At 36.9% G+C, this 18,381-nt stretch overlaps 1 protein-coding gene across 4 annotated transcripts in view; it reads left to right on the top strand.

Annotated features, from left to right (window-relative positions):
• The window catches only part of UGGT2 (UDP-glucose glycoprotein glucosyltransferase 2), a 171,828-nt gene that overhangs the window by 72,904 nt on the left and 80,543 nt on the right, over positions 1-18,381 (top strand). For 2 of the 4 annotated variants that reach the window (XR_014819754.1, XR_014819755.1), the window contains 6 exons: positions 1,825-1,956; positions 7,743-7,907; positions 8,251-8,374; positions 8,470-8,568; positions 11,682-11,776; positions 13,508-13,626. Coding sequence is in view for 2 of the 4 variants with exons in the window: in XM_021065792.2 (XP_020921451.2) it covers positions 1,825-1,956; positions 7,743-7,907; positions 8,251-8,374; positions 8,470-8,568; positions 11,682-11,776 (615 nt within the window). In the remaining 2 variants the exon portion in view is untranslated. The remainder of the gene's footprint in view (positions 1-1,824; positions 1,957-7,742; positions 7,908-8,250; positions 8,375-8,469; positions 8,569-11,681; positions 11,777-13,507; positions 13,627-18,381) is intronic. The other 2 variants (XM_021065792.2, XM_084982147.1) reach the window with 1 other exon arrangement.

The following is an 18,381-nucleotide window of genomic DNA, read 5'->3' as shown; positions in this document are numbered from 1 at the left end:
TGTGTGTGGTAAACCAGATGGGTAAAATGTAATCATTTCACAAAATGGAAAATGGTATGCCAACAGTATGGCTGTATTAGAAGCATAATGAAATTACAGAAGGCTAACGTATTACTGTGCATTTTTTAAAGCTCAGAAGCAAACAAAATTAAATATAGCACATGCAAATACATTCAGATAAAACTCCAGAACCTAAAAGGTAAGGGAATGGTAAACACAAACAAGATGATTCTTGCTTCTGGGGAACAGAGGGAGATGGAATTGGGACGGAAGTTGTGCTTCACCAGCATGGTAATTTGCAGTGATGTTCCATTTCCAGTGTTATGTGGTTTGTTCATGCAGATTGCTCATTTTGTTATTTATGTTTCAAACATATGTTACATACTTTCTTTTTTGCTTACCAAGCTGTGTAATGGTTTCAAAAATTAAAACTGTATTAAGACGGTTGAATTGTTATAATATCTAAAGTAGCGTATGTAAGAAATTCTGGTTACCTTAGATATCTTAGGAATAGCTAATATTTTACAATTACAAAGTAGCAAAATATCAAAGTTTTTTTTTTCTTATTTTTGGGGGGTTGCCTTTTTTTTTTTTTTAAGGGTCACACCCATGGCATATGGAAGTTTCCAGCCTACGGGTAGAGCAATGCTGGATCCTTAACTCACTGAGTGAGACCAGGGATCAAACCCACATCCTCATAGCTACTAGTAGGGTTCCTTACCATTGAGCCACAATGGGAACACACAAAGATTTTTCATATATAACTTTTGCTTTATTCAAAATCTCATTTTTCTAATTCCTGTCTATATTTTACAGAAGGCTAAACTCCCCCCCTTTTCTTTGAGTTACTGAGATCATAGTATGCTCTGCTTTGATAGAAGGAGAAAACTTGCCCACAAATTGAGATGCTCATAAAACTAAACTCTGAGATCTACTTACAGGTCTGTGTCACCCCTTAAAGGAATAGATTACAAAATTTATAGTAATAAAAGGAAATCATTCCTTTTCCTGTGAGGAATAATATGACAGTTCTGTCAGCTGTAATATGAGGATTTTCTCTGGCAATAATTAAGTGAATTGGGACTAAGTATTCTTAACTGATATATCAAAATGATACATAAGGGTGTTTATACTTAGTAGTTCCTCTTCTTGGTGGGTTCTTTCCCCAGAATGTCTTAATGTTAGCACAGAGTTCATATTTATGTTTCACTAAGTTATCTGCTCAAAGCTGCCTTCTCTCTTGAGGCAAACCTGTTCGTTTTCTCCAGGTGGAACAGTGCCTGGGTTAGATGATAGAGGATTTGTAGTGAAGAAATGAAAGGAAAAAAACTAAATAGAAGAGTAACAGCTTACATTATACAAGTATGGTTAGAACATTTGAGAGTGGGGAAAGAATGGAGGTACAGAAAAAATCCTTTTAAGATATTTACTGAAGAGCAATCGGAAATGAAAATAAGACATTTCTGAAACAAGTCATTTAAAATATTTTATGCATATCTTTTTAAAGGTAACCATTATTTTATTAAGAATCATAGTGTCTGGTTTGATAAAAAATAGAATACAACACACAATTTCGATATGGTATTTTGAAAGCTATGGAATATTCACAGAACCTTTTTTATTAGAAAGTAGTAGACTGTATTATTAAAATGGTTTATTTATTCATGTATGTGTGGAGAGTGTGTGTGTATATATGTGTGTAGTTATATAATATGCTTAGAACTCACAAAATATGAAGTATGTGCTTTATTTTATAACATGCATGGTAAGGGAAATAAAGCTAATTACTGTAAGATGAAAATTAATTATAACATCTTTATACAGATGTATGAAAAAGTGAAGAATAAAAATATACTCACTGTGGACAATGTGAAGAGTGTGCTCCAAGATAAATTTCCTCATGCTAATATTTGGGATATTTTGGGTGTTTATTCTAAATATGATGATGAAAGAAAGGTAAGTTGGAATGAAAATTTTTAAGAATATGATCGAGAAATTTTTATTATAATCTCATGAATAAATTATGTCAATATAATTAACTCATGATTTAAATTTTAGACCCTCAAAAAAGGGATATTTATACCTTTGAATGACCTAAGTTTTATATAATCTTTTAGTTGCCACTATTTACTTTTTAAAAGTACCAAAAAAGATACCTTTTAGGATTTACAGGGTAGAGAATTACAAAAACAATCTTAAAACAATTAACAAAGTGACAGTAAGTCCACATCTATAGATTACTACTTTAAATGGATTAAGTGCTCCAGTCAAAAGACGTAGAGTAGCTGAGTGGATATACAAACAAGACCCATGTGTATGCTTCTTGCAGGAGACCTACTTCAGATCTAAAGACACACACAGACTGAAAGCGAGGAAATTAATAGGTGTTCCATGCAAATGAAAATGGAAAGAAGGCCCAAGTGTAGCAATAGTCATAACAGACAAAATAGACTTTAAAACAAAGACTGAAACGAGAAAAAAAATACATTATGTATGAACAGGGATCAGTTCAAGAAGAAGATATAGCAGTTGTTAATATATATGCACTCAACAAAGAAGCACCTAAATACATAAAGCAAATATTAACAAACATAAAGGGAGGAATTGACAGTAACATGGTAACCGTAGAATTCTTTTTTTTTTTTTTTTTTTTTTTTTGTCTTTTTGTCTTTTTGTCTTTTGTTGTTGTTGTTGTTGCTATTTCTTGGGCTGCTCCCGCGGCATATGGAGGTTCCCAGGCTAGGGGTTGAATCGGAGCTGTAGCCACCGGCCTACGCCAGAGCCACAGCAACGCGGGATCCGAGCCACGTCTGCAACCTACACCACAGCTCACGGCAACGCCGGATCGTTAACCCACTGAGCAAGGGCAGGGACCGACCCCGCAACCTCATGGTTCCTAGTCGGATTCGTTAACCACTGCGCCACGACGGGAACTCCTGTAGAATTCTTTAAAACCTCATTTACATCAATGGACAGATTATCAGGACATAAAATCAGTAAGGCAATACTAGCCTGAAATAACACATTAGACCAGCTGGCCTCAGTTGATATACACAGAACATTCCATCCAAAAGCAGCAGCATATACAATCTTTCCAGGTGCACATAGAACATTCTCTGGGATAGATGACGTGCTAGGCCACAAAACAAGTCTCTCTAAGTTTAAGAAGTCAAAATCATATCAAGCATCTTTTCTGACCACAATCCTATGAGATGAGGAATCAACTGCAAGGGAGAAAAAAAAAAAACTGCAAAAAACATAAATATGTAGAGGCTAATGCTTTCCTTTCCCATATTTTCTCTGTTCTTTCTAAATCTTCCGGATTGAGCAATTATTTTTTTTCTCTTTTTATTCCTTTTTTTTTTTGTGGCATCCAGATTTTCTTGAGCACAGTTTTTTTTTTTTTAATCTACAAATGTTAATTTTTTGGGGTGTTCTGTTCCCTGCATTATCTCTGCCTTCTATAGCTTCCCTTTTTCATCCATTTTGATAAAATTTACCCTACACCACAGCCACAGCAACACCAGTTCCAAGCTGCATCTGCAACCTCTGCTGCAGCTTGCAGCAACACTGGGTCTTTAACCCACTGAGTAAGGCCAGGAATGAAAACCACATCTTCACAGAAACAACATTGAGTCCTTAACCTGCTGAGCCACAGTGGGAACTCCAGTATTATTGTTACCATCATTGTTGTCATCATGATTTTTATTTTTATACTCTCATTTTAGTGAAATATGTGGAGAGGAGATGAGCATGTGTGATAAAATCTACCATAGGTAATCAGAAATCCACATTCTTTTATCAAGCTAAGCTGTGAAATGAATATTTTTATAGTCTTACCATTTTAAGATATCTTTAGTCATTTTCTCCTAAAATTATGAAAAACATTAAGGATTTCCATGAAGGTTAAGGATTTGATGCACTCCTCAGAAATAACAAATTTCATTTTTTAGTGTGTAAGTGCAGTCTTCATTTAGCTCCTTTTTTACTCCTCTCTCCCTGTAAGATTACCTTGAAATATCTTCCGTCTCTGCATGTCTCCATTTTTCCCAAGTCTACTTAATCTCTCATTTAAATTAAACTCTGTATTACTTACAGTCCTTTAGTTGTGCTTGGTTTTCTTCCTTCTGCATTCCTCTCTAAAGTTATTCTAAACATTCATTAGTCCTATAAGCCCCTTTTACATCTTCCTCTTCAGGCCTTGAAAATCATTCTTAAACTTCTACATCACAAAGAAAATAAATGTGTTTAGGCCTTTATTCCTTAAGCTCATATTCCTGTAATTTACTCTCTCTAGCAAACTTTATTTGTTCTTTCAACAAATATTTATTGCGTACTTAATAATGTTCTAGACACCAGAGGTGAAAAAATAGAGTACAAGGAAGATCTTTTGGAAGTTAAAAATCAAGTAAAAATTTAATGGAACAAAGACCCAAAAAAAAGACAGAAAAGAATGAAAAAATAAGGCAAACAGAGATTCAGTCCAGAAGATTCAGAAAGAACAGAGAAAATGAAGGAAAGGAAAGCCTTAGAAAAATAAGACAAAGAAATTCCCGAAATTAATGGACATGAGTATTACTAGTAGGAGTCCACCAAGTAGACAGGACATAAAAGAGGAGCTTTCAAGGAGGAGGGGAAGGAATACTTGCCCAAAGCAGCGACATTTAAGTCCAGAAACAGGAGGAAGAGTTGGACCAAAGAAAGCAAAGAAGCGATAGGAGACCATCTTTCCAGAGAAGTGTTAGCAGGTCCTGAATTGTACTGAAACTAAGAGAATTGGTGTTGATGCTGATTAAATAGAGCAAGTATGTGTTGTGCTCCTGTCATATAGGGAAGTTCTTAAGATGAGGCTGGAGCTGTAAACAAGGGACCTGATTACATAGGCTCTTGTGAACAACATTTAATTTGAACATAGACCGTGGAAGGTCTTGGCAACCGTGAAAAGCCTGAAAAGATATCAAGCAGTGAACTGACATACATTTTTTCCCAAAGAGCGTTCTCCATTGTTGAGACTAGATTATAGGAGAGTAAAAACATGTGGGGAGACAAATTAGGAAGTGTGTAGGTGAGAGATGAGAGATGGACTAGTAGGTTTTTGGAGGAAGTAGAGGCAGAAAAAAATGGATGCAATTGTATTTAGGAAGTATAACCTAGGACCTGCTACTGAGTTGGATAGGGGAGAAGGGAGAAGAGAAATTGTCGGTTAAAGCTCCTAGGGTTCAACCAGCTATCTGGGAGGATCACGATGCCATTGCCAAGGAGTGGAAGAGAAACCAGGTGGGAAATAAAAACAGAAATTCAGTTTTTCACATATTGCATTTGTGGTGCCTGGCAGATTTCTAGAGGAGATGTGAAGAAAGTGATTGGATATATATGTCTGTAGATCAGAAGAGAGATGTGGGCTAAAATTCAGTGTTACGGCTTATTTGTGGTGATTAAAGCTGTTGTAATAGACAGGTTACCTAAATGAAAACCACAGGGTAATGAGCCTGTGTTTCTGGTAGCCATGTCTTTCTTAAGGTCTGAGTCCATGTATTCAGCTGCCTGGTGGAATGTCTGTAAACATCATAAATGAATTTAAAACTGTGCCTATCATGTTTCTTGTTACCTCAAACCTTTTTTTTTTTTTTTTTTCTTTTTCTATGCTCTGTCTCAGAGGGTGGCATCATCATTCTCCCAGGGGACTCAGGCTACTAGAAACCTGATAGTTGTACAAAGCAACTTATTTTCTCTCATAGCCTCCCAAATAGTAGATCATCAAGTTCTGTCAGCTCCACCAGCTAAATATTTCAGAAACAGCCTCATTTTGCTCCTTGCTTGTTACCACTGAATTTTGTCCGGCTCTTTTTCTTTCTGATACTATTGCAGTAGTCCCTGGCCCACCATCCCCAGGGCATGATCTCACCCTCTTCCTTCTCATTGTTGCCACTGTGTTCTTGTTTTAAAAGGAAAATCTGATAGTATTTTTGTTATGAACCCTAGATAGAATTGACCATGCCCTCCCTATACCCCTGGATATCTGTTCTGCTGGCCTGTGCCACAGCCACGGCAATGCAGGATCTGAGCCATGTCTGTAACCTACACCACAGCTCACGGCAATGCCGGATTACCAACCCACTGAGCAAGGACAGCGATCACACCTGCATCCTCATAGGTACTAGTCGGATCCATTTCCACTGTGCCACAATGGGAACTCCCTATTCATACTTACTTTTAAAGTATCCATCTCTCCCCCTATGAAACTATAAGTTGCCTTAGGATATAGTTCGCACATCATTTATATGCATTTATAGCCTAACACACGATAAGTGTCCAAAAAATGTGGAGATAGTATAAATCCAATGGTTAGGAATTCACACTCTTGTCCAGACAGGTGTAAGTGCAGATGTAGTGGTTATATGGTATTGGAAGTGACTTCATCTCTCTGTATGTTTCATCATCTTTAAAGTAGCTGTAATAGGAGTACATAAGAGTAGTAATTTATAGGGTAACTGTGAATACATTCGCCGTAACAGTAATTTTAATAATTGTCGTGTTGAGTAGTGAATGAATTAATTTGAATTAATTGTTTAGTGATGCTTAATCACTCACAAGATGAAGGTCCAGATGTTGAGGACCTTCATGATCTGGCCTCTATACCTTCCCTTCTGACGCCATATCTTCTCCCCATATAACTCCCCCCCCCCCCGTAAACACAGAAAACTACTTGCCATTACCTGCGTATACCATATTCTTTCTTCCCCCCATGCCTCACGGTGCTGTCTCTTTTCACTTCGAATGTCTTTCTCTACTGTGTCCCCCAACAAATTGTTACTTATCCTTTAAGACTTTCAGTGTCACTCTCTTAACGGAGACTTTCTATGATCCCCTCCTCTCCACACTCAGGGTTAGTTACTTCTTTGCCGGACTCCCGTAGAACCTGCTATGTGCCTCTATTTTTTTTAGGGCCATACATGTGCCGTATGATGTTCCCAGACCAGGGATTGAATCTGAGCTGCAGTTGCCAGCAACACGGGATCCGAGCTATATCTGTGACCTACACTACAGCTCACAGCAGCACCAGATCCTTAACCCACTGAGTGAGGCCAGGGATCAAACCTGCATCCCCATGGATACTAGTCAGACTCATTACCACTGAGCCACAATGGGAACTCCAGTGAGCCTCTGTTTTGCTTGTATATGTGGGAGCCCCTTGAGGGCAAAATTTCCAGCTGTGTATTATCACATTTAGTCAGACGCATGAACTCAGTAAATGTTTACTAAATAAATGGGCACAGAGATAAATGAATCTCTTAAGCAGATAAGTGCATTTTTAAAAGTAATGTCATACTTTGTATCATTGGTTGGCAAAGTACAGCCCATAAGCCAAATCCAACCCTTCCACTGCCTGTTTTTATAAATACAGGTTTTTGGAGACATAGCTATGTTCATTCATTCATGTGTTGTGTGTCACTGCTTTTGCACTATATCACAATTGAGTAGTTGTGTCAGAGACCAGATGGCTCACAAAGTCTAAAATTATGTGTCCGACTCTTTACAGAAGAAGTTTTCTGACTTGTTCTATGTAGGTAAATTACTTTCCTTTAAATAATGTTTGGAAAGAATAGGTAAAAATTAGAAAAATTAGCATTCTTTCTATGACACACAAAAATGTGGTAGTGTCCCTTTCCTTTTTAATGTCTGTCTTTCTTTTCCAGACACCCATATTCTGTTTAACTCTGGTATTTTTTTTAATTGAATAGGCAGGAGCAAACTTTTATAAGATGACTGGTCTAGGTCCTTTGCCTCAAGCTCTTTATAACGGTGAATCCTTTGATGGTGAAGAGTTGAATGTTAATGAACTAGAAGTGGCTGTTCTCCACAGAATAATGAATGTAACTAAATATTTACAAAAGGAAGTTTTTATGGTAGGTAAGCATATATGAGAAAATATGTGATGGATGATACTTATAAATGATTTTTGTTAATATATTTTAATAACAAAAGTTAATTGTATAAAAATGTCCATTCTAATTTTTTAGTAGTGACTTTTAAAGTAATATTTAAACTTATCTGTGCATAATTACATCTAAAAATTGCTTAATTGGAAAGAAAATTCAGAGTCTTATAAGACAGTTTATTGTAAGAATCTTAAATTGAATATTATTTATTGAGTTAGATTAAATAGCCTTTAAATGTATTCTGTACATAACTTTAAAACATATGTGTGTAAATTGCCTATATGACCTAAATAATATTTTATTATTTTAGGGCACATTAAATGATGAAACAAATGCAATTGACTTCCTTATGGATAAAGATAATGTTGTGCCCCGTATAAATCCTTTGATTTTGCAAAGTAAATGGCAGTACCTTAATTTAATATCTACATCAGGTAAAATAATCCTTCCATATACTTTTCTACAAATGCTTATTGAGTTGCAAATGTTTCATTAATTCATTATTTAACGTTTAATATTAAAATTTTAGTAACTGCTGATGTTGAAGATTTCTCTACTTTCCTCTTCTTGGATTCACAAGATAAAAGTGCTGTAATTGCAGAGAATATGTATTATTTAACCCATGAAGGTAAAAAGCATATTTTATTTTCCTGAATTTACTCCTAATATAGCAAAAACTTGTAATTATATTAAATGCTTGAATAATACAATTTTATTTGTTGATATTTTGCGAGAGATCTGGTTTTCAATTTGAGGGTTTGTAAATTGTGAGGATATAAGGATTGTGCTGAGAAAATGCCTATCTTAGCTAATTATATATGCAGATGAGTCTATCTTGTTTTTTTGCCTTCCTTTAAAGTAAGTTGTTCCATTTTTATCCTTTTTAGGAAAGTAGTAAAGCCCTTTCAAGATGAAGTGAACTGATAATCTTACAAGGCATGAATAAAAGTATAATCCTTAGATCAGAGGAGAATAGTTCTGTATTCTGATTAGACAGCGTCTGGGTGTCTTACCTACGTTGGAGGCCATAAGCAAAGGAGGGGGGACCAGGACAGTAGCATATTTAGAAATAAGGATTTCCCCTAGATAGAAAGTCTACAGTAGGGCCACAGATTTGTTCGGTACCCTGAGCTATTCCGATAGATGAAGATAATTGAAGTTTACTTGGTTTGGGTTTTGCTTTGTTTTGTTTAACCTGCTTTGCTCTAAGCGAGAACAAAGAGAGCCAAAACATGAAACACAAGAGAAGGCTGATTTTTATTTCGAAATATAAAGTAGTAATTTTCTAATAATGAGAATGAGCTAAAGATGGAATTAACTATGCTATAAGGGGTAAATTTTTGTATATGAGAGAGATTTAAGCAGACAGCTATTTTCGAGAATGCTGTGCAGTGAATCCAAATTAGGACCAGATAGCTCTTGAATTACTTTCTAACAGATCAGTGATTATGTTCATAAAGTGGTCTCTCTACAAGAAATCCAACAATAATAAAATATAATTCCATTTCATATTATGGCAGGGTAAGATCCTGAAAGTGTCAGGTGAAGGGAAAAGGAGACAGAAACAGGGACTAAAAAATAGGAGAAACATATTTATAGATACTAGGTTGTATTTCAAAATTTCTTCTGGGCATCAGAATAAGTTAGCCTGTAGTAAATGCCTCCTTGAAATTTAAAAGAATACTTTATTAACTGAGAAATACCTACTTTTTTGTTTGCATCTGTGTAAATGTGTGAGTGAATAATGGTGTTGTAAGAAATTTACTTAGCATTTTAAAAATACTTAATAATTTATCAGTTGTAAAAGTGCTGATGTTAAGAAGGTATGAGAATTCTTTTCTTTCTTCTTTGAAAGTAATGTGCCATCACCTCACTCTTGCTTTTGGAGGTTTGAAAGTAGAATCAATGTTACCCTTATTTTTGTTACTTTTTTTCATTAACCAAAGCCATTTTTTCCACGGTTATATATTGCTGGGTATGGTAATAACTGTAGCATCACCTCTATTGAGGTCTAGGTTTTTGAGAAAGCAGACCTTTTATACTTGTTTTAAGTGAGTCATGTGATCTAAAGGATTAATTTTTCTATAGATTTTAATCATGGCCAGATGAGTATTATTTCAGGTGTTATACGCTGAAGCTGGATGAAATAAACCCTTTTTTTTTTTTTTTTAATTTGAGCTCCCCAGAGTATTTTTTTTTTTTTCCCACTGTACAGCAAGGGGGTCAGGTTATCCTTACATGTATACATTACAATTACGTTTTTTCCCCCACCCTTTGTTCTGTTGCAACATGAGTATCTAGACAAAGTTCTCAATGCTGTTCAGCAGGATCTCCTTGTAAATCTATTCTAGGTTGTGTCTGATAAGCCCAAGCTCCCGATCCCTCCCACTCTCTCCCCCTCCCATCAGGCAGCCACAAGTCTTTTCTCCAAGTCCATGATTTTCTTTTCTGAGGAGATGTTCATTTGTGCTGGATATTAGATTCCAGTTATAAGTGATATCATATGGTATTTGTCTTTCTCTTTCTCACTCATTTCACTCAATATTAGAGTCTCTAGTTCCATCCATGTTGCTGCAAATCACATTATGTCATTCTTTTTATGGCTGAGTAGTATTCCATTGTGTATATATACCACCTCTTCAGAATCCAATCCTCTGTCGATGGACATTTGGGTTGTTTCCATGTCCTGGCTATTGTGAAGAGTGCTGCAATGAACATGCGGGTGCACGTGTCTCTTTTAAGTAGAGTTTTGTCCAGATAGATGCCCAAGAGTGGGATTGCGGGGTCATATGGAAGTTCTATGTATAGATTTCTAAGGTATCTCCAAACTGTGCTCCATAGTGGCTGTACCAGCTTACATTCCCACCAACAGTGCAGGAGGGTTCCCTTTTCTCCACAGCCCCTCCAGCACTTGTTATTTGTGGATTTATTGATGATGGCCATTCTGACTGGTGTGAGGTGATATCTCATGGTAGTTTTGATTTGCATTTCTCTTATAATCAGCGATGTTGAGCATTTTTTCATGTGTGTGTTGGCCATCTGTATATCTTCTTTGGAGAAATGTCTATTCAGGTCTTTTGCCCATTTTTCCATTGATTGATTGGTTTTTTTTTTTTGCTGTTGGGTTGTATAAGTTGTTTATATGTATAAACAAAGAAATAAACCCTTTTATTTGTGACTTCAGAGTTAAAAATTGTTTCTTCTTGTGGTTTCCAAATTTTCAGATGTTCCTGAAAAAAGAATTGCATTGATGTTGATAGCACGAGATGATGTGAATTAGACCAAGTTAACAATAGCCAGAATTCTTGAAATAAAGGAGATATAAGCTAGTAAGATATTTCAGTATCTCCTAATAATTTTTCATATCTGGTTTTACATATATGTGAGATATAAATATCATTATCTTAACAAGTGTAGCTTAACAATTTGCTTGCCAACCCTGAAACCTTGATAAGTGTAATACAATTTTCTCTTCTGGCAATAATGCCCCACAGATGTGTTCCTTGGGAACTGTTCTTTCTCTTTGGTATTTGAGTTTATGTAAAGCTATATAATGAATTATTCTTCTAACATTTTTGTATGTATTTCACTCTGTGAATGTATAATTTTTACCAATGTTTGCTTATTTTCAGAAAGATGAATTTTTAGAATTGTTATTATTTTTATGTATTTTGAACTGGAAATGTGACTGTCTTTGGTATTAAAAAGAATTAGTTTGACTAAACTATTTGAAAATTTCAGATGGTGATGTAATTTCTTTAGTTACTTTCTGGATTATTGCTGATTTTGACAAACCATCTGGGAGAAAAGTGCTTTTCAGTGCATTAGAGCACATGGTGAGTATTTAGATACAAAAATTTTAATATGATGTAATTTAGAGAAAATAATGTGAAGGCCATACATTAAATCTTTATTCCCCTCCATGTTGACATTTCACTACCTTAACTTGGTTAGAACATGTTACTAAGGAGAATAAGACAGGAATTCAGATTCTTTGTCCATGTAAAACAGGTAATTTTGCCTAAGAAAAGAAAAACCTCCAAGTCATCTGTGATTTATGACCTGTATATTCTTTCCTAGTTATTGGGCATACATGTACATGTCCAATATGTATACTCTTGGACTATGTACTGAACATGTGTATGTACTGAACGTGTCCCCCCACAGTTTATATGTTGAGGCCTAACTCTCAGTGTGATGGTTTTTGGAGGTGGAGCCTTTAGGAGGTATTAGGTCATGCAGATGGAGTCCTCGTAAATGCGATTAGTACTCTTGCAAGAAGAGGTCAGAGCGCTAGCCCACTCTCTGTGGTGCGATGATACAAGGAGAAGTTGACAGTCTGCAGTCCAGAAGAGGGTCCGCCCCAGAACCTGACCATGCCGACACCCTGACCTTGGATTGCCAGCCCCCAGTTTGTACCAGCAGTTTGTTTATTTGTTTGTTTTATCACATGAGGCAGCTCTTTCTCTGATCATTTCAGAAAAACTAAATACATTTATCTTACTAAAGGGTATTTTAAGCCTTATATTAACTTTGATTTTCTTGTTACTAGATAATTATAAATGAATACACTTCAGTATATTTATTTAAAAGTACCTTCTGATATTTCTAAGGGAACATAGTCTGCCTAGATGAAAACACCTAAGAAACAACAATATCCTATGAAATGTAAAGTGTAAATTTATTGATCAAATTACCGCCCTCGCCCTCAGCTTAAGTGAATTAAAACAACGAACGTTTATTTCCTGACAGTTTCCGGTGTTTAAGAATTCAGGAGTGACTTGACGGAGTGGTTGTAGCTTAGAGGGTCTCATGTGGATGCAGTCAGGATTTTGGCTACAGTCATCTAAAGGCCTGACCGGAGCTGGAGGGTCATCTTCAGAGATGGCTTACTTGCATAGCTCTTGGCAGGAGGCCTCGGTTTTTCACTGATTGTTGACAGAATGCTTCATTCCATTACTGCATCGACCTCTTTCTAATGTTGCTTACATGTCCTTACAACATGACATCTGGCTTGCCCCAGAGTGAGTGATAAAGAGATAAGACGGAAGCCACAGTGTCGTTTAGATCTAGCCCCAGAAGTCACATGCACTCCCACAGTAACCTGCTGTTCAGATCATTCAGATGAAGAGGAACTATGCAGAAAAGCTCAGTACCAAGAGGTGGGAATCACTGGGGGCCACCCTGGAGGCTCAAAAGCACAGTAAGAATAATACATTTTAAATGAAACATAATAGCATCTGCCAGGAGAGTTGTTGTATGTATTAGGCAATTCAGAATATATTCTTTTTTGTCTTTTTTAGGGCCACACCCATGGCATGTGGAGGTTCCCAGGCTAGGGGTCCAATCGGAGCTGTAGCCACCAACCCACACCACAGCTACAGAAACACAGGATCCAAGCCGTGCCTGCAGCCTACGCCACAGCTCACAGCAGTGCTGGATCTTTAACCCACTGAACGAGGCCAGGGATCAAATCTGCGTCCTCATGAATGCTAGTCAGATTTGTTTCCGCTGAGCCACGACAGGGACTCCCAGAATATATTCTGACATTTTTCAGTGTCTTGCAGACCAACACATTTCAGAAAGATTGTTTGGAATATATGGAGCAGCAGTCACTTCTGCCTTCTCTTTTCAAGAATTTCTGGAAAGCATCTTCCTTGAAAGGCCCACAAACCGCCTTTCATCGGTAATTAAAATGTTTATTGGCTCTGCCATTATGCATATGTTGGCATTTTTAATAGTGTTAAACATTTCTCTGAACATTTCTTTATATTTGCCCATTCTTTCTACATTCTCTTTTTCAGATTGTATAACCTCTATGTATCTTGCTGTTGTTGTTGTTGTTGTCTTTTTAGGGCCGAACCTGCATCATAAAGAGGTTCCCAGGCTAGGGGTCTAATTGAAGCTACAGCTGCTGGCCTACAACACAGCCATAGCAATGCCAGATCCGAGCCACATCTGCCACCTACACCACAGCTCAGGGCAATGCCGGATCCTTAACCCTCTGAGCGAGGCCATGTATTGAACTCGCAACCTCATGGTTCTGCTGAGCCATGACGAGAACGCCCTACCTCTATGTACTTAAATTCACTGATTTTTTTCTGCCAACTCAAATCTGTTGAACCCCTCTGGTGAATTTTTCATTTCAGTTATAGTTTTCAACTGCATAATTTCCATTTGTTATTTTTGAAAATTTCTATCTCTTTATTATTATTATCTATATGATGTTGTTATTATCGTATCTTCCTTTAATTCTTTAGACATGGTTTCCTTCAATTCTTTGAACATCTTTATGTCTGTAAGTCTAACATCTAAGACCCTTCAAAGACTGTTTCTAATGCTTGCCTTTTTTCCTTTGTTTAAATCACACTATCCTGTTGCATTACACATCTCACATTTTTTTTTATTGAAAACCAAATATTCTAGTTAAATCAGTGTGGCACATTTGGATATTGACAACTCCTGTCCCCCTAACCTTCAGGGCTGCTTGTTGATTGTTTGATCTTTTGTTTAGTGATGTGACTAATTCTACAAATCTATTGTCCTCTTATTACAAATCTCTGATGTTCCTGCTCAGGTTTTTTCCCTTGTCTTTATCTTTTGTCGTGGTTTCCTAGGGACTGCCTCTGGATCAGCAAAAGCCACTCATTGGTCAAAGGTTGTGCTTAAGTCCAGTAGACAGGTTTTTCACCCTTTAGTGTTGGATGTGTGTTTAGAGATGACTTTCATAGTTGAGCAGTTTTGTGATTTTGTTCCACATTCACCCATGGAATAGTACCTTGAAATTTCTCTAAATACACCTGAGAAGTTTCAAACTCTGGTATATACACAGTCACCACTGCTCAGAATGAGTTTAATTTTATTTTTAAGCCTGAATTCCTAGGAGTCACCCCATTGTCGAAGCAGCTTTTTATTCAGCAGTGTTTGTTCAGAGAATACTTTCAAGTCTGGCTCAGGCTGCATTCTGACTGTCCCGAGTGGGGCCAGTGTAGCACATGTGCCGTTTTTCCAGACCCTCAGGGATGAGTTCCATCCCTGGACAACTCTTCTTATCTCTTCCTCATATTCTCTCTGTTAAATGTCTGGCTGCTCTGCCATTTTACATAACATTCGTTGCCTGGAGAATCATATAAAAACAGGCCCCAGATGGAATTTCACCACCAGGCTGTAATTTGCTGACTCCTGATCAAGTTCATAAATTGAATTTTCTGTGATAGCTGTTCTTATTTTTATTCTTTCTGCTATTGTTTTGAATCTCTCTTATTTTCGTTTCATATCAGCCAGCTCGTTTTTAATTTCTCCCTCTTACTGGAGCCTCTCCTATGGCTTCCTGGGTCTCTCTTTTGGAGTCCATGTTTAATATTCATTGCTATACAGAATTTAAAAGACTACTGAGTACTTACATACCTAACACCTAGAGCTTATAAATGTTAATATCCTGCTGTATATGTTTTACATACTTATCTATCGGGGAGTAGGGGCAGGCATGGTCTATATCATTTTAAAGTAAGTTGTAGAATTCAGCATATACCTTCCTTTAGTACTTCAACATGCATTTCCCGGGAATAAAGATATTCTACATGACTATAATACCATTATCACATTGTTAGTACCAGGTCTGTATTAAATTTTCCCTTATTGTTCCCACAAATAGGTCTTTTCTTTTTTTCAGACCTGACTCCAAATAAGCTTCCCGCAGTGCATTTCATTTCATATTTCACTAGCTTCTTTTACTGTAAAATAGTCCTATTCTCATTTTTTCCCACTGGATTTTTTTTTTTCCCCCAAGCTACTTGCTTTGTAGAAAAATCCCTCATTCTGAATTTCAGTGATTATTTCCCTGTAATATTTTAAACGTGTCCTTCCTCTGTACTGGGAATTCTAATTGGTTTCAGCTTAAATATGTTCCGGCAGCAAGACTTCCTGGGTGCTGCTCTATCCCGCATGTACATGTTTTGAGCCTCTCCTATGGCCTTGTTGCTAAAGCACACATCTGTCAGGCTGGCTCACTATACATTTAAAGCATAACCTGACAGTAGCCAAATCTCTATCTTGTAAATATGTTTCCTCCTTTTTCAAATAGGAGTTAATCTACCAAGGAATGTTCTTATGCCATGTGAGTATCCTGTTACCCACAACCTTGAACCTAATGCTTTTAGGATCTATTGTTGATGCTTGCTTAAATCATTATTTGATTTTCAGTTGCAAAAGAGAGATTATCCTTCAGCTAGTATTTTTCTGATATGGATGACATGAAATACAATGAAATAAAATTCTTCCTAAATTTTTTTTGGCTGCACCCATGGCATGTAGAGGTTCCCGGGCCAGGGGAAAACCTGTGCCATGGCAATGACAATGCTAGATCCTTAGCCTCTAGGCCACTGGGGAACTCCTACACATTTTTTTTTTTTTCAGATGCTAAAGTGTCCCTATTTGGCTAATAAACCCCTTTAAGCTGACTCCTGTGACCCTTTTCTGAGAACTTTTTTTGATTTCTGAGTTAACATGTCCTGTCTCACCTTGTGTTCTTGTCTAGACCTGCACTCTTCCATTTGTCTAAAGCGTTCTAACTTCTCTAGTGGAAAATGGTGTGTAGAAATCCAGATCTGGGCAGTGAGAGCTCATTGTGATCAGAGTGCCATTGCTTCCAGGCCATTTCAGCAGCCAGAGTATAATCTATGTTTTCTGTAAATTTTTCCCCTCTTGAAAAGCAGTTCATCTTGGAGGATAGACTGAAAGTATGTAAAGCAGAACTTGACAAAACTTCACTGAGAAACAGACAAAACCATGACTCATAATACAAAATTGTAACATAGCTTTCTCAGTAGCAAATAAAATGGATACATAGAAAATCAGTAAAGACACATAGAACATTTGAATGATAAAATCATCAAACTTGACCTAATGGATATGGATAGAAAAGTACATATTGTGTTCCTGCAAACATACAAAGTATATGTTCTTGCAAAGCACAAATGTAACATTTTGAAGACACTTGTGGATGCTGAGATATAAAGCAAATCTCATTAAATTTTCAAGGATTGAACTCATACAAAGTACAATTGACTCTTGAACAATGCAGGAGTTAGGGATACTGTCCCTCTGAGCAGTGAAAATCCACATGTAACTTACAGTTGATCTTCTGTATACACAATTCCTCCATATTCATATCTTCATCTGCCAATTCAACCAATCACAGATCATGTAACACTATAGTATTTACTGCTGAAAAAATTTGTGTAAGTAGACACATGCTGTTCAAACCCATGTTGTTGAAAGGTCAGGTATATCTTATCACAGTGTAGTTAGGTTAGAAATCAGTCACCAAAAGAAAACTGGAGCATCTCTGGATATTTGGATATTAAGAAGCGTTTCTGTGTAAGCTGTTGGTACAAAAATGCACGTTTGAAAATATTTTTTTTTTTTGTCTTTTTGCTATTTATTGGGCCGCTCCCACGGCTTATGGAGGTTCCCAGGCTAGGGGTCTAATCGGAGCTGTAGCCGCCCGGCCTACGCCAGAGCCATGGCAACGCCGGATCCGAGCCGCGTCTGCAACCTACACCACAGCTCACGGCACAATGGGAACACCACAATGGGAACTCCTGTCATGGCGCAGTGGTTAACGAATCCGACTAGGAACCATGAGGTTGCGGGTTCGGTCCCTGCCCTTGCTCAGTGGGTTGACGATCCGGCGTTGCTGTGAGCTGTGGTGTAGGTTGCAGATGCGGCTCGGATCCCACGTTGCTGTGGCTCTGGTGTAGGCCAGTGGCTACAGCTCCGACTGGACCCCTAACCTGGGAACCTCCATATGCCTCAGGTGTGGCCCTAAAAAAAAGACAAAAAATAAATAATATAAAAAAAATTTTTGAAATGAATTGCATTATTCATTGAATGACATTAAAACTTGAGAGATAACAACTAAAACTGTTTTATGTATATCTGAAAAAAGAAAGGCTAAAAAATCAGTCATCTAAGCACAAATCTTAATATTTAAAAACAGCGACTTAAGATTTCATGAAAGAAAGTAAAGGAAAAGGTAAGATAAAGATAAGAAAAAAATGAATACAATTAAGGTCCATAAAGCCAAAAGTTGATTCTTTGAAAAGACTAAATTGATTTAAAAAAAAAAAAAACTTGATAAAACTGGTCAAGAAAAATGGAGAAGCCAATCCAAACAATCAGTGCTCTGATGGAAAGAGGGATGTAATTCAAGGTCCTGTGGACATGACAGGAGTAGGAAGAAATGTGGTTTTAGTTACCAAAGAAATTAAATCTGTAATTTAAAATGTTCAAAAGAGAAAACACTGGACCTATATGATCATACTGGTAAACTGTACCACACATCAATCAAACACAGTTTTTTTTTCAGCAAATAGAATAATAAGCAAGACATCTCATCTTATTTTATAAGGGCAGCATTACTTCAAAATCAGATGCCTAA

The sequence above is a fragment of the Sus scrofa genome, chromosome 11 (assembly GCF_054392235.1).
Source record: "Sus scrofa isolate SSC_HxYL_T2T_F1_AM1 chromosome 11, Sscrofa_HxYL_maternal_Yorkshire_Landrace_v2.0, whole genome shotgun sequence".
Taxonomy (NCBI): Eukaryota; Metazoa; Chordata; class Mammalia; order Artiodactyla; family Suidae; genus Sus; species Sus scrofa.
The sequence above is the reverse complement of the archived record's forward strand: the minus strand, read 5'-3'. Positions and strand labels throughout refer to the sequence as shown.